Source organism: Apium graveolens, chromosome 3 (assembly GCF_009905375.1).
Source record: "Apium graveolens cultivar Ventura chromosome 3, ASM990537v1, whole genome shotgun sequence".
Classification (NCBI taxonomy): Eukaryota; Viridiplantae; Streptophyta; class Magnoliopsida; order Apiales; family Apiaceae; genus Apium; species Apium graveolens.
In genome coordinates, this window is record NC_133649.1 from 249,678,330 (window position 1) to 249,696,543 (window position 18,214).

Here is an 18,214-nt window from a genome sequence, read left to right on the forward strand (position 1 = left end):
TACAGATTAGATTAGAATACTTAGGGACCTAACAAGTTCGGGACATAACAATTGGTAACAATTGGTGATCTTACATTTGGGAGGTATCAGGAGTTGGAAAGATTGGTGAACATGATGATCAACAGTGAAGTCATTCTTGCAGCATTTAAAGGGACATGGTTGATCAAACTATGACTTGTTATTTCTTTTCCAACCAAGTCAAATATGAGAACTCCTTCAGAAAATAACATACATTCATTCTCTTAGGGGGAGATAAAAGCTTAAGTAATAGTTTGGAGGATTCCTCAACTAAGGGGGATAAATAGCAGGCAGGAGGAAAAAGGTAAAGCACATGTACATCAAACAACATCAGAAGAAGTGGATTGGTTCATCACTATTCTTCATAAGGGGAGAAGCTGTTTTCCAAAAGGGGAGTACCATTGGGTTTTTTCTGCGGATTCTATTGTATGGGAGAGGTGGTAAACGAAGGTGCTCTCCTTTAAGCAGTTGATTCTCATAGGGGGAGAAGCAAGAGAGATATGTGCTTCTCAATAGGAAATGTGCTTGTACAAAAGAAGCTGCTGATGATTACTTCAAGACTGAGAAGTGTTATCTGGCAGAGATTTTAAGAACCAAGGAAATGAAGTTGAAACTAATTGAAGATCAGTTCAGTGCTAGAGGAACAAGCATCATTCATTTCAATTACTCAATAAATCTGGAAATGCAGAATTTGATCCAGAAAACCAGTAGCATTTATTACAAGTCCTGGCTTTATTTTTTTCAAGTTGTTAGTTGAGTTATCCTCTTTATTTAATTTGTTTGTTAGGTTTAACAATCAGATAAGGAGATATTGTTGGTGAGACTGCATAGCTGTTTAAACAGTTATGTGATAACTCAACACGAGAACAACACTAGAACTGGACAGCTTAATAATACTACGTCTACACAAGAAACTAGAAGAAATGAAGATAAGACAAATACAATGAATCAAAAGATTAGAAGAAGGCTTGAAGTCTGTTACAGGTCAATAAAAGAAGTTCATTAATATGATCATGCCTCAGTGAAAAATAAAGGTTAAAGACTTTCAGGGTTTCAGAAATGATGAAGATTCAGTATATAAGTGTTACCAGAAGATTTCAGTGTATCAGCATTCATTGAAGATAGACAGTGTTCGAGGCATAGGAATCTGAAGAATTGAAGACATGGTATAGACAGAGGCTAAAGAAGACAACTACAGACTTGAAGCTATACTCACTGACAGGAGTTCATTTATATGTTCAAGCGTCGGTGAAGAACGGTGAATGAAGTATTCAAGATTGTAGTAGCAATGAAGACGTTGTCTAAAGTACCAGAAAGGATTCCAATGAAAGTACATTTGTTTGTTGAAAGTCAGTATTCGAAGCGATAAAGTTGTTGCAAGCTTAACAATATAATCAAGACTATAATACGAAGACCTGAATCGGAGTTAGTCATTTGTGAACCCGACCAGTTGCACTAAGCGTCAGCATTTTGTGAAAGGAATCTGAGTATTATCATTAAGAAGATTACTAAGTGAGGATGCGTATTTAGGAATACAAGTTAGAAAAGTTTTTAAGGCAAAAAACTCACCTTGTGGTCACCAGTCACAAGTCAGAAAAGTTTCTAAGGCAAGAAACTTACCTTGTGGTCGCCAGTCACAAGTTAGGAAAGTTTCTAAGGCAAGTGATTTCCCTAGTGGTCGCCACTCATGATTCAAGAAAGTTTTTAAGGCATGGAAATTCACTAGTGGTCACCAGTCATGCAACCGAAAAGTTTCTAAGGCATGGAAGTTCACTAGTGGTCACCAGTCATGAAATTAGAATTAATTCTAAGTGCCAAAAGCTCCCTGTGGTCGCCAGTCACTCCTCAGCAACAATTTATTGTACAATCAATTAATTATGTGGTTCATTCTAAGCCACATATTTGAATTGATATAAAGCCTACACTACAGCAGTAGATCATTTAAGAATTCTGAATTGAATTGTTTTATTCATCTTCTCTCCCAAAAGAGGTGAAGAACTGAAGTAAAGAGATACAGAGGAGATATACACACAAATCCATATCAGTTATTCTTCTCACCGTTGTAACGTTATAATACCTGATTTAACTCTTGTATATTCATAGGGGCATTATAATTGTTACCCGGTAATTAAATCCTTAGACAAACAAAAGCTAGATCATTGTATAAGATTTAATTTGTTGATCTTTGTAAAAGCTAGAAACTTTGTTGTTCTTAGATTGTATCCGGTTAATTTATTTACCTGGATGTAGACACCCTTTGAGAATTTATATATTAACATATATTTTCCCGAATATCTTGTGTTCCTCATTTTATCGTTCCAAACACTATTCATCTCAAGAACACGGAAACACTATGCGGATACTAAATTTTATATCCGCAAAAGATTCGAAAGAATTTTTTTAATTTAGTGAGTATCATATTCAACCCCCCCCCTTCTATGATACTTTGGGACCTAACAATAAATTTGGCCACCGGTCTAACCTTAAGTAAAGGTTATGCCTGTGGTAAGACAGAATCACTTTTGTTCGTTTCCAAGACAATAACCTTATATGTGTGCGTGCGCGCGCTAATAAGTGTTGGTTGTTGATGCGTTAGTATTTATAAGGTTATGCAAAGATAAGTGTTTAAACAGACTTCAAGATGGCGTGGCTTCCTAAATTCCGACCCCGGATTTGGGGGCGTCACAAAAAATGTATGTAAAACTTATAAAAACTGCTTGTAAGGTAAATAATATTTATGAAAAATGTGTTACTAATGACAACAACGTTTTTCAAAAAAAAAACTTTTTGTTAACACCAATTTGATGTAACAAAAACTATAGTGGTGTGACTGTAGATCTATGGTTACAGTATTACAAATTTTACCATAAATAAGTGTAAGCATAGACAATCTATGGTCACACTTTTGACAGTGTAACTATAGACCCTAAGATGACGCCCACATAGGTGACGAACTGCTTTTTCGAATAAAATGTGACCATAGCCTCTTTTTTACTTACGGCCACACTTTTTGGCCTTCAACAACAATTTTTTTACCGTTACAATATGCCATATATGGTGCAGTGTTGTGTGTCACAGTGAGCAAAGAAGGGTCACCGGTACTGTCAATAAGAGGTGCACTAAGAGAATATGTAGAATGTGGAGGAAGAAAATAATCCAAAGGACTATTAGGAAGATCTGAAGATGTATCGGGAAGTGAAAAGCAGATATCATGAGAAGGAACTTTAAGAGTTTAGAAGGGAAATGTGTCTTCGTGAAAAATCACATGGCGAGAAACATAGGTTTGTTTTGTGACGTGGTCATACAATTTGTAGCCCTTTTGATGTATAGGATAACTAAGAAAATGGTTTTGAAAGTTCGAGGAGCTAACTTGTTTGATGATTGCACTGACGTATAAGCTAAGCAGTCAGGGATTTTAAAAAGATCTTAATCAGACGGTTTCTTGAAAAACTTTTCATATAGGCTAATAAATCGAGAATAGGAGAAGAAATTTATTAATAAAATATGTCGAAGTCATAAGACAATCCCCCAAAAATGAAGGGGAAAGTTAGCTTGGATCATGATAACTCGTGTCATTTCAAGTAGATTTCTATGTTTTCGTTTTACTCTCCTATTTTATTTTTATTGATTAGTGTAGGGACACGTAGTCTGATGAATAGTACTAAATGAGTGATGAATGAAAGCAAGTATCAAGATCAGTATTTAAAAATTCACCGTCATTGTCGATACGCATTTGATAGATGTGTTAAATTGAGTTTGGACATGATGGAAAAAATCATTTAAATACTGAATGGTGTGTTGTTTAGTAGGTAACATAATTCTTCAAACAGTACGAGTACAATTATCAACGGTTATAAAAAATATTTGCATCCATTACATGAAGAAAGTTTATACGAACCTCAAATATCACAATGAATTAATTCAAAAGGCAAAACAGCATGTGAAGTACTAATGTTAAATGACAACTTAGTTTGTTTGGCTAAAGGACAAACATCACAAATGTCATTACAAGAAGATTGAATGTCTATGCTAGAAATTTTAGAATAAAGCTGAAATGGAACATGCCCAAAACGCTGATGCCAAGTGTGAGAAGATGACTTTGAAGTCTGAGAAGCAGCAAGTGCGGAAGGAGAAAAAGTGACGGAATCATTATGAAGAATATATAGTCCTTCAATCAAGCTATACCAAGTTTCAGTTCGGCTTAAAATCATACTATAGTAAAAACACAAGTATCTTAAGCAATAAGTTTGCGTGTCACTGATTGCAGCAATCCAGAACTTAGCAAAACTTAAAATTAATTAATTAATTCATGCAATTCATTTAAAAAAATGAATTAACATTTGGCAAAAAAAAAAAGTTTTGAATTAAACTTGGCGAAGACTACTAATAAACTGATTAAGATTAAGAACGTACCCTAAAAGTAAAAGCCAAAAAGAGCTAGGATTCATCAACTTACATTACAATGTCTTGAACACAACATGAAGCGACACACAAATAGTAAAATACTACCAATATAAGGAGAGCAGCCCGGGATTTTTTATTATGCAACTTGCATATTTACATTTCAAACCATAAAATGCCAACTTCTCTTCCCATCTAAAAGACCTCAACAAAAGCACGAATACGCCCAATGATTCTTCCTGGATATATAGAAAGATGTGTAGTCGTCAGCATCTGAAGAAGTTGCCTGAGCAGGATCATAAATTTGAATCTTCCCTAGTGCTATTCGCTGCCCAACAACACTGTCATAGAACAGTCTTGAGAATGCTGGTACAAATACGTCACTCCGACTACTTACATAGAAATCAATCACATCGGTGAAATCGGAGAACTTTGTCGCCTTGTCTGAAGGAATCAAGCTTTCCTGTGCAGATACAGTGAAGCTCAGATCAAAACAAGATATAGGAATAAGAAATCGAATAGCAGATTACTCAAATGCTTTTAATCTTGAAGGAGCAACTACAATGCAACTTACTGATGTCACATTAAATTACGAATAGGTGTAGCATGATAGCTTAACTACTACCGGAAGATCTTCGAACTGGTGAGTTGAAAAAGAAACTTGTTTTTAGCCATCATTCAAATAGAATGTGCTTTGTACATCAAATTACTCGGACCTGATTCGCAAAACACTATATATCTGTAGTATATAGGATAAAATTTGTTTATGTGTTGCTAATATACTATTATAGTTATAAATATCTGTATGTGATAAAAGTTCTTCTGGATACCGCAAGTTCATTATTTCAACACTGCAAAAGGCGATGGAGCACTACTCCAAGAACAGAGAGTATTTCCTATATGAGAAGCAATAGGCACTATGATCCTAACACTTTACAATTAGCGAATTGATAAATTTCAAGCGATAGGTACTATGATCCTAACACTCTACGATTAACAAATTGATAAATTTCAATTTAAAAACATAGTACCAATTCAGAGTCGATATAATTGTATCCATTGATAGCCCTTGGGGAATAAATGGTCGTACCTTTGTATATGTGTTTGGGAAAGTATTTGTCAAGGCATCTAAACTGTTGTGCCATCCTTCTTGTGTCAAATATATTGTGGTATTCTTACCAAAACCGATCTTATTCAGGAACCGGCCAATTTCTGGGGCACTAAAACAACTTTTCATCCCATTCGCTGTACTCCCCTGACACCTTTTCGTTCTCAACATCTCTGCTCTCCAGTCGACCGCGATGAACCTACCATGTGACTCCCGATTCAAAGTTTTCAGCTTTTCAAGCACCGAGTTGGCGAATTCCTGTAATCCAGCTTGCAACTGGAGAGCCTCAAACACAACCATACATGAAACTGGGTTTACGTACTTCACACCTTCTACCTTTTTCATGTTAGGGGTAGAAAAGTACGTTTCGATCTTCAGATTACCATTGCTCTTGAATAATGGCTCAATATTTTCTATTACATAAGCTTCAGAAATTACACTGGGAATTCTTGCTATGGGAAGCTTTCTGTCAGATAACTCAGGAGGCTGACGGGATGCGATATTAACTGTACCATTAAGCTTTAAAATGAATTTATTGATGTCGTACACATCACCAAAGTCCCTGATACATCAAGCATGACAGGGTATTAGTTTCTAATTATTAGGTTTGACACAGCATATTTTGGCATAATGAATGTGTTCCAATCTTCAAATGTGTTCTCTTCACCAACAATTGCACAACCACTGAACTTCAGTTAAAACAAAAATTAGATAGTTCTCTTGGAAATAATACGAATTTATCACTTTTGTATTAAGCTTAAACATAATTTAGAGACTTAAAGTGATTCCTTAAAAATATCTGGAACTAGAGGAGCATGGACCTATTCTTTTACTGTACAGTGTACATTACAAAATAACCTTAAGATACTTGCCAAAAACAAACAAAATAACCTCAAAATTAAGTTTCTACGAGATTTCCACTGTGAAGGGGTGACCTCAATGACAAAATAGCCATGTCTGATGTAACTCACAACCTTTTAGCAAGTTATAGAAAATTTAAAGGCAGAATAAATGATGCAACAAGTAACTAGTTGAGGAACATGCCATACTCAACATAATAGCCTGACTTCAACTCAGCTTGGAACACAATATTCTAGCACGACTTACTGAAGCTATAGCATCTAAAAAATATATAGTGTTATTGAGTCTAAATTAACCTCTTTGCTCCTTTATTTCCGCTGATGTCGGGAAGCACAAGAGTGGCTTTGACTTGTTTTGCAATCAAAACTGCGCTGGCAATCTGAAGAAATAATCTGAAACGTAATTAACAAGACGTACATATTCACAAACAATAATCTTTTCAAGCAGGGAAGAACAATGCAATGCTTTAGTTCTAATTGTACATTCAGATAGGCAGAGATATTTTCAAATTGAGTTTACCATAACGTAAATCAAGCAAGCTTGTAAAAGGCAGAATCAGCTTGCACATACTCAATTGCATATTAGTTAAAGGTTCAACACCAAAAAACTCCCTATTAGGACTTCTATTCAAGAGTTAAGTTATACAGTTCATAAATTGATTGATTCCACTGCTTATTCTATTAAAACTGCATTGAACTCCTTGATTATCGATTCCACACCCTATCCTACTCACAAGTCAAATCCGACAAGAAAACCGTGATAACTATATACAAGTGAAGTAGAGAAGCGGAGGAGATTTAACCAACCAAGTGGTAGCCAGGAACTCAGACAAGCACTGCCACAGTATCTACCTGGTCAATGGAAACATTTACAGAAAGAAAAGAGGTGATTTAGTACCTGTGAAAAATGAAGATGGGCACCACCGGTCAATGAAAAGATAATATATCCTTTTGGTTGGTTCCAACTTCCTGCCAGAATAAAAGAAACGGCGAAACATGTAATAAAGGTACACTTCATAGACATCCAATTTAATACCAACTTACAAATACCTTGCATTGACTTATTCCAGCAAGATTTTACTGTTTCAACGCTATTCTTCCACGGTCCCATCGGACTTGGACCTGTAAGTAAGTTACGTTCTGGCATAACTCCAGGCGCAGACCCAGACTGCACACCATTATTGTATCTAATTTCATCCACCTGCAAGAGCAATGAATAAACAATAAGAAATAATACCCATATTTAAAGAGGCAGTCCGACAAAATATAGCTCACTTTCAGTATGCGTTTATATATGTAGTACAAGTGTATCATACATGCTTCTTCTATCCAGAAACATCCGACCAAAGAATGGCTGCTAGATTCAATCTCACAAGATTTCATTAGATCCATGTATGCATTTGTCAATATTTGTGTTTCTTTCCAATAGTAGCAAACATCTTAGATTGGTGAGAACAAAATAATCCATGAATTTATTGTATTGGAGATGGTTAATCAAAAAGACTAATTGATTAGGTTGAATCCAGTAAACATCCTACACAATCTATCTAATTTGGAGGTTTCAAACAGAAAAGCGTCTTAATCATTAATTTCACCCAGAAAAGGAAATTTTAAAAGAATCAAAAAAGAAATTACAAACAAGGAACTCACAAAAGCTGGATCGAAATGATCTTTCTTAATCATATTGCCAAGCATCATGAACATCGAAAATGTCAATATTCCAGCAACCAGCTGCCTTATGTCCAGATTTGCCATTTTCCTCTCCTCTTTTTTCTCTATCACTCTTTCTACTTATTTTTTTCCCCTTACTCTTTATCACAATTTACAATGAATTCATTCTCTCGCTTGGGGTATATATACACACACGCATATGTATACACGTGTACAAGTATATGCATGTATATACACGTGACAAGCACAGATGGATGCTGACTGTCGACCGAAGTAGGAAAGGAAAGATAAAGATAGCTCAAATCTAGTTTGCGACAAATAGTTACAGCTTGCTCTTTATGAATCCGACAAAACTCATTAATACCCGCAGAAAGATTGTTTGAATTCTATACGGAACTGTGCAGATAAGTATTATAGATTTGCAAATTCCTCGAGTTTTCTCTTCAGATGTCTTACAATGCTGAAGACACTTAAACCCTATTACATCCTATATGTATATAATCCAGAATTTACTTCTCTAAGCTGGGCTAACCTTTGCATCTGAAAAAATTTATAGATGCACAATCAGTGAGGGTATATCCAAGCTCAATATTAAAGGAAAAATTAAAAGTGACCAAACCCTACAAAAACATCAGATACAATTAAAAAAACTATTAATATTCTACTCAACATTAGGCTCCTGCTGCAAACAAGTCACAAAAATCGTTTTATTCCTGTTAAAATTCATGCTCCTAAGGCTTCCTAACATCTTGATAAATCATCAACATCACCGAATTCTTAACCTAATTGTATTTCTTAAAAAAAAAAATCCTGTATAAATGATGACAATGAAGTCAAAAATATCAACAAGCACGAATTCCTATTGTTACTTCACCATTACTTCCAACTCATAACTATCTGTAATTATCTTCACCATCTGTAAGGTGTGTTAAACTTGCAACTGTCCAAATGTTTCCATATCTCTCCAAAAAAACAAACACCTACCATTACCTGGTAGAACTTTAAGATAAGATATTAAGATATTAGTATATTACACAGACACTTTCACGACTATCTTCAATTTACTAGCCGTTTCTGTAAATTTAATCACATAACCTCTTCTAGATTCGATCCCATAAAACGTCAAAGATCCTGCTGCAGTTTCCTCCTTTAAAATATGGCTAAACTAACTCTCACGAAATTAGTGCGACATTCATAAAATAAGAGCACATAGCACAAAAGTCTCTATGCCAATTACTTAAATAGATTAGATTTTTAACTTTCATGCTTAATCTTCCAAGTGGTAAAACTAAAAAAACTAATTATCAATGCTGTATGTGTAGATGGGCAGGGAAATTGGTAACAGAACTGGACAATTCTCGTTAGGAGATGACTCCTAGGTCTTAGTATTGTCGATTATCTATATAGTAATTCTTCATGGTCTTAAATGCAAACTTTACACAAATAAATATAATAAAGCTAAACAAATTCCAAATACATTTATTTTAAATATAACTATAATAAACCTAAACAAATTCCAAATACATCAATTTCTTAAAAAAATGGCAGAAAAGTCACTAACAACACATGGATTCCCGAATCCTTTATTATTGTTCAGTTTATGTAGAGGTTTCATTCTGCAGTGGGGAAACATATTAACCAGCTGCATAACATTTGAATGCCAGGCATGCCACTCCAACAAGTACCTGCCCTAGGTTTCTAGGGTCCATGTCTATATCAAATCAACTTTTATTGTTTGTGGCACTGCTTCTGACTACAGTTTTTCACCTAAAATGCTCACAAAAGTTTCCAAACAATATGTGCAGACTTTGCCTTCCTTGAGTTATAACGAGGAGTGTTTAGAGTCTTGTCTCCAAGCCAATTACTGAATAAATATGATAAAAATTCTATGCTTAATCTTCCAAGTAACGGAATTTCAATAACTATTGTTGTATGTGTAGATGGGCGGGGGGATTTGGTAACAGGATAGCACAATTTTTATAAAGAGGCTATTCCTAAGATAATGGTATCCGTGTTCTGTCAACTAAAGATTGAAGTCAACAATAAAAAGATAACAGACTATTTATTAAAAATACGGGGGTTTCTAGATCACTTATTATTGTTCAATTCATGTTTAGAGGTCTCGTTTTGCAAAAAAAGAACATATGAACCAGGTGCAGAACATTTGCATGCCAGAAACAGACCCTAGGTTTTTAAGGTCCATGTGCAGATCAAATTAACTTTTACTCCTTGTGGCACTGCTTCCAACTACAGTCCTTCACCTTAAATGCAAGTTTCCAAACTATATGTGCAGACTTTGCCCTCCGTGAGTTAAAACGAGGAGATTCTAGAGTCTTTCTCGAACCCCTTCACAAGTTCTTTCTGAAAAGGACGAGTGGTGAATTTACTTGCTCATTCCTCTTTTCTTATCTAAATGTTTTTCAACAAGCTGATAAAGTACTAATGATCAAGATTTAAGACAAGCATAAAAGGACCATGTTCAGTCTCTCTCTCTCGAATTACATTATTTCACATACAACTCTAATCCAATTAACCAAAAAACAAATATTAGAATCCATCCCCACCCATTGTAGGACAAAGCTAGCCTCATCTAACAAGTAGTTCATTTAAAAGGCGAGGATGTAATGCCAGTGAACTACTATCCTTTTAGACATATACAAGTATCACAACATACTCAGTCGTAATTATTCTTATTATCCTATACTTAGAACAAGTCCAATGCAATGCTATAAGTGATGCCATTTTCATAATTTGAAACCAAATGGACCAAATGGTAAAAAATTCAACTCCAAAGGGGTGATATCCTTGGATGCAAATATGAATATATGCATCCTTGGTTCTAAATTTGAAACTAAGAATGCATTTATGCGTCCATGCCACATCATCAATTAACCATAAATGATATGCATATTGGTGAATTTTAAATAATATTAGGAGGGAAAGACAAAAATGAGTTAAATTTCAAATTGTTTGGTTTCAAAATGCAACTAGCATTGGAGTTAAAGTTCTATTTTAGCACCAAAAAACACTTTTTGGTGCCAAATTATAGCAATGGCTATAGGCATTTTGCATCTAGCATGGGACTTGCTCTTACAACACAACTAATTATTTAAACAAATTTCGTCTCCGCACAGTACTTCCCACTATAGCCTAGAGGAACAGTCACATTGCTCCATCAAAAACTATAAATAATTGCTGGCTACCATCACCTGCAAGCATCTTGAAATATTGGTTCGTGTTTGCGGAAATGTGATCATAATACAATGAATTCATTTGTTTCACTTACAGTCCACTAGTAATATCAAAACCTGTAAAACTAAAAATTAGATTCCAGTTCATAATGTGATGTAGCATTTCTAGGCCCCTTAATGTTATTGTACATTATTATACCCTTTAATCAACACGTAATTAGTATAAATTAGTAACGAGAAGCACAATTAAATAAAAACACAAAGGTGCAAATAATAGAGAAGCAGGGAGAACATAAATAAGTACACCGGTGTAATCACAACTAAAAAAACTGACCTTAACCGAAAATTATAAAAACATAATTCATAATGTATGATAAATGATAAAGCACTGATTTCCTCCCGATGGACATTCTGATCATTCTTTCAAGTCTGCGCAACCTGACGCTAAGGTGATTAATCCTCTCCCTCTCAATTTTTCAAGAGCCTTTCAACTGTGTATTAGGCCTACTGTGTATGTAATGGGCCTGTTTGGCCGCACGCACCCTTAAGCCCGCTTATCACATAAGCTCGCAACTCATAAGCCCATAATAAATTACCCAAAATTTATAAGTTATAAATTGTTAAGTTGAATTTTATTAACGACATAATTTTTCTCAATTTATTTTAATTTTTCAGTTCTTGATAACTTTAGTTTTAAATTATATAATTTAAAATAATTTTTAATTCAGAATTCACGAATTAAGATAACTGTATTAATAAATTATTTATCTTAGTAAATTTAAGTAAAAAAATCTAAATTTAGATTTTAATGTATTGTTTAAATCCATAGATCATTTTCATTTCATTTGGTTTCTTTTAATTCTGTATCAATCCCCAGAAGTTTTCCTTGGATCTTATTGCATTGATTTTGTGAGGATTGTTTTGGACCTATAAAAATCCATCTAGGTTTTATTGGATTGATTTAATTCAAATTTAGTTAAATACACCTCATTTTCAAACACTATTTATAAGCCACACCTGTATCACCATGAACACTATATCATGTTCCTGTCGAGATCCTTGTGATAGAAGTTGCTGATGAATTACTGGCAATACAATACTACCAGTTCGTCGAACTAAAAGTTCATATGGACTTTGCACATTTACATGTATGTCACCTGTCATGTACCCCTTAGTATTAACATTAATTAACCGTAAATTACGCAAAGTTTAGAAGCATTTCTGTTTTGTTGAAACAGAAACACACTAAGCTCCGATTTTAAGCAAATGTGAGGCGATATGAAACTAAGCTCCAATTCTAAGAAGAAATAAACTAATGTCTTTATTACCACAAATTGTTAACAAAGACATATTGGTAATAAAGACATTAAGAGAGCCTGATATAGCCTGAACACACACAAACATTGTTGCAAGTTATTGCTCTATGTATATAAAGGGAATACTATACCTGCTTGAGGGAATTGTTAGAATTAATATTAATATAAATATTATTTCTATAGTTTGCTTTAAAAGAAAAATCTAGAAAAATCTTCAAGACTTCTAGAAAAATCTTCAGGACTTTTCAGTTTGTGACTTTTCACTTTGGAGCCTTTTTACCTCCTTGTATTAATGGTGTTTTTTGACCATTCTTGGAGTTACAAGTTTGAACTCTTATAAAAGGAGGTCTTCCCCTCATATTTGCACACACAAAAACAATTTTCCTCTCATATAGATATAAGTATATTTTTGGGCAATGATCAAGAGTGTTTTCAATCTATTTCTTTGTACTACACCAAAGAAATAGAAGTCGTGTAACCTTGGAAGTTGATTGCCAAGAGGCCGTGTGTACGTAGCGGGGCAAATTCAACTTTAGGGCAGTGTTAATTCACGCCACGACTCCTTCATTCTCTCAAGTTCTTTTCGGTTTGCTCTCTTCTTTTCTTACATTCTAAAGTTGAATTTGTGTTAGCATATATCTTATCTGCCACCATGAATTCCAATACTTTTATTCCTGATATGTCTAAATTAGACCCTTTTGATGGGAAAAATTATAAAATGTGGTCCGATAAGATGGAGTTTTTCTTGAGTCAAATTGGAGTAGATTATTGTCTCACTAAAGACTCAGCCCCTGAAAATTCTGGAAAAGATTTCGAGAAGGATAATAAGACTTGTCGTGGAATGTTATTGCATTATATGACATCTGCTTTATATTTAATATATAGCAAGTCCTTAAAGGCCAAAGAAATTTGGGATGCTTTAAAAACCAAGTATGGTTCTGATGATTATGGGACTAAGAAATATGCATGTAGTCGTTGGCTAAATTTTCGTATGTCTGATGATAAGCCTGTTCTTCAACAAGTTCATGAGTATGAATATTTATGTGATGATATTATTGCTGAAGGAATGAAAATTTGTGAAATGTTTCAAGCTAATTGTCTTCTTGAAAAATTACCACCATCTTGGCAAACATATGTTCATTCTATGAAGCACAAACAGAAGGACTTCACTCTGCAAGAGTTAGTGTCTCACATCAAGATTGAGGAACAAAATCGAATTCAAACAAATGAAACAACACTTGGTCATTCTTCATTTACTGCTAATCTTGTTGAGTCAAAAGATGCAGGTCATACGAAAGGACCAAAATGTAAAGGTCCAAATCAGTTCCATGGCACTAAAATGAAAAATAAGAACTTCAAAGGGAGAAGGCAGTTTAAAGGAAATTGCTTCACTTGTGGAAAATTCGGGCATGCCGCAAAGGAGTGTAGGCAAGGAAAGGGACCTGGTTCAAAAACAAAGGAAGACAAATCTCAGACTCAGGCCAATCTCACTGAAGAAATCATAGCTGCTGTTGTATCTGAAGTAAATTTGGTGAGCAATATTTCTGAATGGGTGGTGGATACCGGTGCAACTCGTCATATTTGTTCAAATAAGGATATGTTCCAGGACTATGATAAAGCATCTGATGGAGAATGTATCTTCATGGGCAACTCAAGCACTGTGAGTATACTTGGAAAGGGAAAGGTTTCTCTTAAACTTACTTCTGGAAAAACTATTGCTTTGTATAATGTTTTGCATGTCCCTGATATTCGTAGAAACCTGATTTCTGGAGCCTTATTGAACAAAGCTGGTATTAAATTAACCTTTGAATCTGATAAACTTATTCTTACTAAAAATGGTGATTTTGTGGGCAAAGGCTTTTGTAATGGTGGGCTGTTTGTACTTGATATTTTGACTGATAATAAAATTGCTACTGCTTCTGCTTATATTGCTGAATCTGTTACCTTATGGCATGCTAGACTGGGTCACGTAAATGTTGCTTCTGTGAAAAGGCTTAAACAACTTAGGCTAATCCCTGAATTCAGCAATACATCTTTTGATAAATGTGAAGTATGTGTTGAAGCAAAGCACCCTAAAAAGGCCTTTAATAAAATCGGAAACCGGTCTTCGACATTGCTTGAATTAATTCACAGTGATTTAGGTGACTTTAAGAACACTATGAGTAGAGGAGGTAAACGTTATTATATTACTTTTGTGGATGACTTTTCACGATTCACCAAGCTCTACTTGTTGAGTTCGAAAGATGAGGCCGAAGAAAAATTTCTTATTTATAAGGCTGAAGTTGAGAAACAATTGAATAAAAATATTAAAAGGTTAAGAACAGATAGGGGTGGTGAATATGATGGAGCAACTCTAAAGAAATTCTGTGAACTTAATGGGATTATTCACGAGGTTACAGCACCATATACGCCTGAACAAAATGGGGTAGCTGAACGAAAAAATAGAACTCTTAAAGATATGATGAATGCTATGCTTATCAGTTCAGGAATGCCTTCTAATATGTGGGGTGAAGATATTTTATATGCTTGCTATGTGCCTCAGACAAGCTCCGAAAGACTGGTATGAAAAATTTCATCAAACTATCATCTCTGATGGCTTCCAAGTAAATGATTCTGATGCATGTGTTTATTCTAAATTTGATCAATTTGGTTGTGTGATCATATGTCTATATGTTGATGATATGTTAATTTTTGGTACCAATATTGATGTGGTAAATACTAGCAAGGCCTTCCTAAGTTCCTGTTTTGATATGAAGGATTTAGGAGAGGCAGATGTGATTCTTGGCATAAAAATTACTAGGAATTCATATGGGTTGTCGTTAAACCAGTCTCATTATGTTGAGAAAATTTTAAAGAAATTTAATCAATTTGATTGTACCCCTGTGAAGACACCATATGATCCTAGTATTCATTTGAAAAAGAATAAAGGTCATAGTGTTTCCCAAGAAGAGTATGCCAAGATAATTGGAAGTGTAATGTTTTTGATGAATCATACCAGGCCTGATATAGCATATGCTGTTAGTAGACTGAGTAGATACACTCACAATCCTAATCGTGATCATTGGGGTGCTTTGATTAGATTGTTGAAGTATTTAAAGGGTACTATAAATTGGGGTTTGCATTATCAAAGAAGTCCTCATGTTTTGGAAGGATATTGTGATGCAAATTGGGTGTCGGATAATGATGAGATTCAATCTACTAGTGGTTATGCTAAATCCACACAAGAATCTGAGTTTATTGCGTTGGAGTTGGCTGGTCAAGAAGCTGAATGACTAAGATGTTTACTTGCTGATATTCCTTTGTGGGGGAAGCCAGCTCCATCAGTTTCAATGCATTGTGACTCACAAGCTGCAATGGGACTAGCGAATAATCAACTCTACAATGGGAAGAAAAGACATATTCGCTTGAGGCATGCTATAATTCGAAGTCTGATCAGAAATAATGTGATATCACTCGAGTATGTAAAATCAGAGAGGAATATTGCAGATCCTCTCACCAAAGGCCTTTGTAGAAAATTAGTGTTGGAGTCAGCACAAGGAATGGGTTTAAAGCCTATTGTGGAGTGAATTGTGATGGACACCCATCTTAAACTTGTTTAAGTTCAATGGGTCAAACGAAATCATAAAAGAACTCATGTTTATATACTACTACCATTCCTATTAATAAAGTGATGTAGTATTTTTATTATTGTCACATGTGTTAGGATGAGCTAATGCTCTTAATAAGTTCATAGTCTCGTAAGAGGTGGTTTGCGACAATACAAACTTGATGAACTTACCTATGTGAATGTGGGGCTATTGCCCAACCCCTTATGAGAGTCCTTTGGCGAAGGACCTCTAGAGCGTTCACGAAAATCCAGGTACAATGTGGGGGCACTTATATAAAAATATAATTTGCGAAATCACTTCTTGATTTGAGAAAGGTTAAAGTGCGCAAATATGTTTTCACTAACTTCCGTGAGAGGTTCAAGGATTTTTCTACCTCACATGGTTTTGAGGCATGTTTGTATGCACCGGTATCAATTCAAGTCCACAAGACATTGGTGCTTAAGAAACCGACTATCCATTGCCCATTAAATTACTTAAATTATTTTTCTTTTGCAGCATGTGGGGGAATGTTAGAATTAATATTAATATAAATATTATTTCTATAGTTTGCTTTAAAAGAAAAATCTAGAAAAATCTTCAAGACTTCTAGAAAAATCTTCAAGACTTTTCAGTTTGTGACTTTTCACTTTGGAGCCTTTTTACCTCCTTGTATTAATGGTGTCTTTTGGCCATTCTTGGAGCTACAAGTTTGAACTCTTATAAAAGGAGGTCTCCCCCTCATGTTTGCACACACAAAAACAATTTTCCTCTCATATAGATATAAGTATATTTTTGGGCAATGATCAAGAGTGTTTTCAATCTATTTCTTTGTACTACACCAAAGAAATAGAAGTCGTGTAACCTTGGAGGTTGATTGCCAAGAGGCCGTGTGTACGTAGCGGGACAAATTCAACTTTAGGGCAGTGTTAATTCACGCCACGACTCCTTCATTCTCTCAAGTTCTTTTCGGTTTGCTCTCTTCTTTTCTTACAGGAATATACTACATCTACATGTACCACTGTATGCAAGTGTATGTTTAGTAGTAGGACCACATATACAGATCTTTATATTATTCTACTTGTAGTCTATATGGTATTGTAGCATGCCATTCTGTCATTTTGTGTGCTCGGTACATATGTCATGTATTAAACTATCATATATATGGATGTTTCTTTCAAACCAAGTCAGCCGCAATCAATTAAGATACTTGTATATTCGACTCTTTTTATCTACACAAACCTAAAAAATATACCTTTGCGAGCCTTAAAAATCAAGCGATGCCATCGGTAGGGTTTTACGTATATGAGAAGGTGGGTAAGAGAAACATTGAAAAGAAAAGTTGGATACATGGATTCTAATAACTTTGTTTCTTCCCGGTTCTTCTCCCTTCTCACGTGGGCTTGGACCCAGTTCCCGTAGCGGTTGGAATGAGGTATTTGCTAGGTAGGGGTCTCTGCAAAATAGAACCAGATGGGGTTGTTTCCCGCGGCAACTCCGGTGTGAGAGTAAGAAATGGGTTTTCTTGAAAAAGCAGAAGAAGAGGGAAGAAGAAGCTATTCAAAATATATGTGATGGTGTGTGTATAGGTGTGTAGCAGTCAAATGTTTTTCAACCCCTAAAACCCTCTTTTTGGGGCCTTTTATAGGTCCTGAGATTTAGGGTTTTTGGGGTTTGTACCTTTTCATCCTGGCCTTTGATCATTCTTGGTTGGTGATTGATTGGACAGGTTAGGATGGACTATGTGGTCAGGTGTCATTTCTCCATCAGAGTTGCCTTGGGATATTTACCAATGGACGGCTGGGATGCAATTGTTCCATTTTGGGTAACATGAGACAGTTGACTCTTTTGTCCTGTGCCACGTGGCACCGGGGACCACCCCGGCTTGGGCCTGGGGTGTTATCTCTTTTGGGCTTCTCTTCCTTTATTTGGGCTTGTTTACTTTTGGCCTATCATTTGCCTCCCACTCCCTTATGCGGGTTTTCCCGGATGAGGGAGTAGTTATCTTGGAAAAATTTTATCACTCCTTTGATTTGTGGCCCCTAACCCCGGGTTGTCGCTGAAT

At 35.3% G+C, this 18,214-nt stretch overlaps 2 protein-coding genes across 2 annotated transcripts; one reads left to right on the forward strand and one right to left on the reverse strand.

Moving 5' to 3' along the window:
• Positions 1-4,409: 4,409 nt before the first annotated feature.
• LOC141713236 (protein MANNAN SYNTHESIS-RELATED 2-like) lies at positions 4,410-8,598 on the reverse strand. Its single transcript, XM_074516554.1, has 6 exons — positions 8,038-8,598; positions 7,438-7,588; positions 7,286-7,356; positions 6,685-6,767; positions 5,510-6,089; positions 4,410-4,882 (listed from the first exon to the last, which is right to left on the reverse strand). The coding sequence occupies exons 1-6, from the start codon at positions 8,140-8,142 to the stop codon at positions 4,625-4,627; spliced, it is 1,248 nt and encodes a 415-aa protein (XP_074372655.1). The 5' UTR covers positions 8,143-8,598; the 3' UTR covers positions 4,410-4,624.
• A 6,717-nt stretch (positions 8,599-15,315) lies between these two features.
• LOC141714937 (secreted RxLR effector protein 161-like) lies at positions 15,316-15,837 on the forward strand. Its single transcript, XM_074518431.1, has one exon. The coding sequence runs from the start codon at positions 15,316-15,318 to the stop codon at positions 15,835-15,837; it is 522 nt and encodes a 173-aa protein (XP_074374532.1).
• Positions 15,838-18,214: the final 2,377 nt, after the last annotated feature.

Excerpts from the sequence above, each read along its gene's own strand:
- LOC141713236 (XM_074516554.1), bottom strand. The coding sequence starts at position 8,142 with ATGGCAAATCTGGACATAAGGCAGCTGGTTGCTGGAATATTGACATTT. Across the intron at positions 7,589-8,037 it reads ATCATTTCGATCCAGCTTTT|GTGGATGAAATTAGATACAA; the intron begins GTGAGTTCCTTG and ends TTGCTCTTGCAG. Across the intron at positions 6,090-6,684 it reads GGAAATAAAGGAGCAAAGAG|GGACTTTGGTGATGTGTACG; the intron begins GTTAATTTAGAC and ends TTGATGTATCAG.
- LOC141714937 (XM_074518431.1), top strand. The coding sequence starts at position 15,316 with ATGAAGGATTTAGGAGAGGCAGATGTGATTCTTGGCATAAAAATTACT.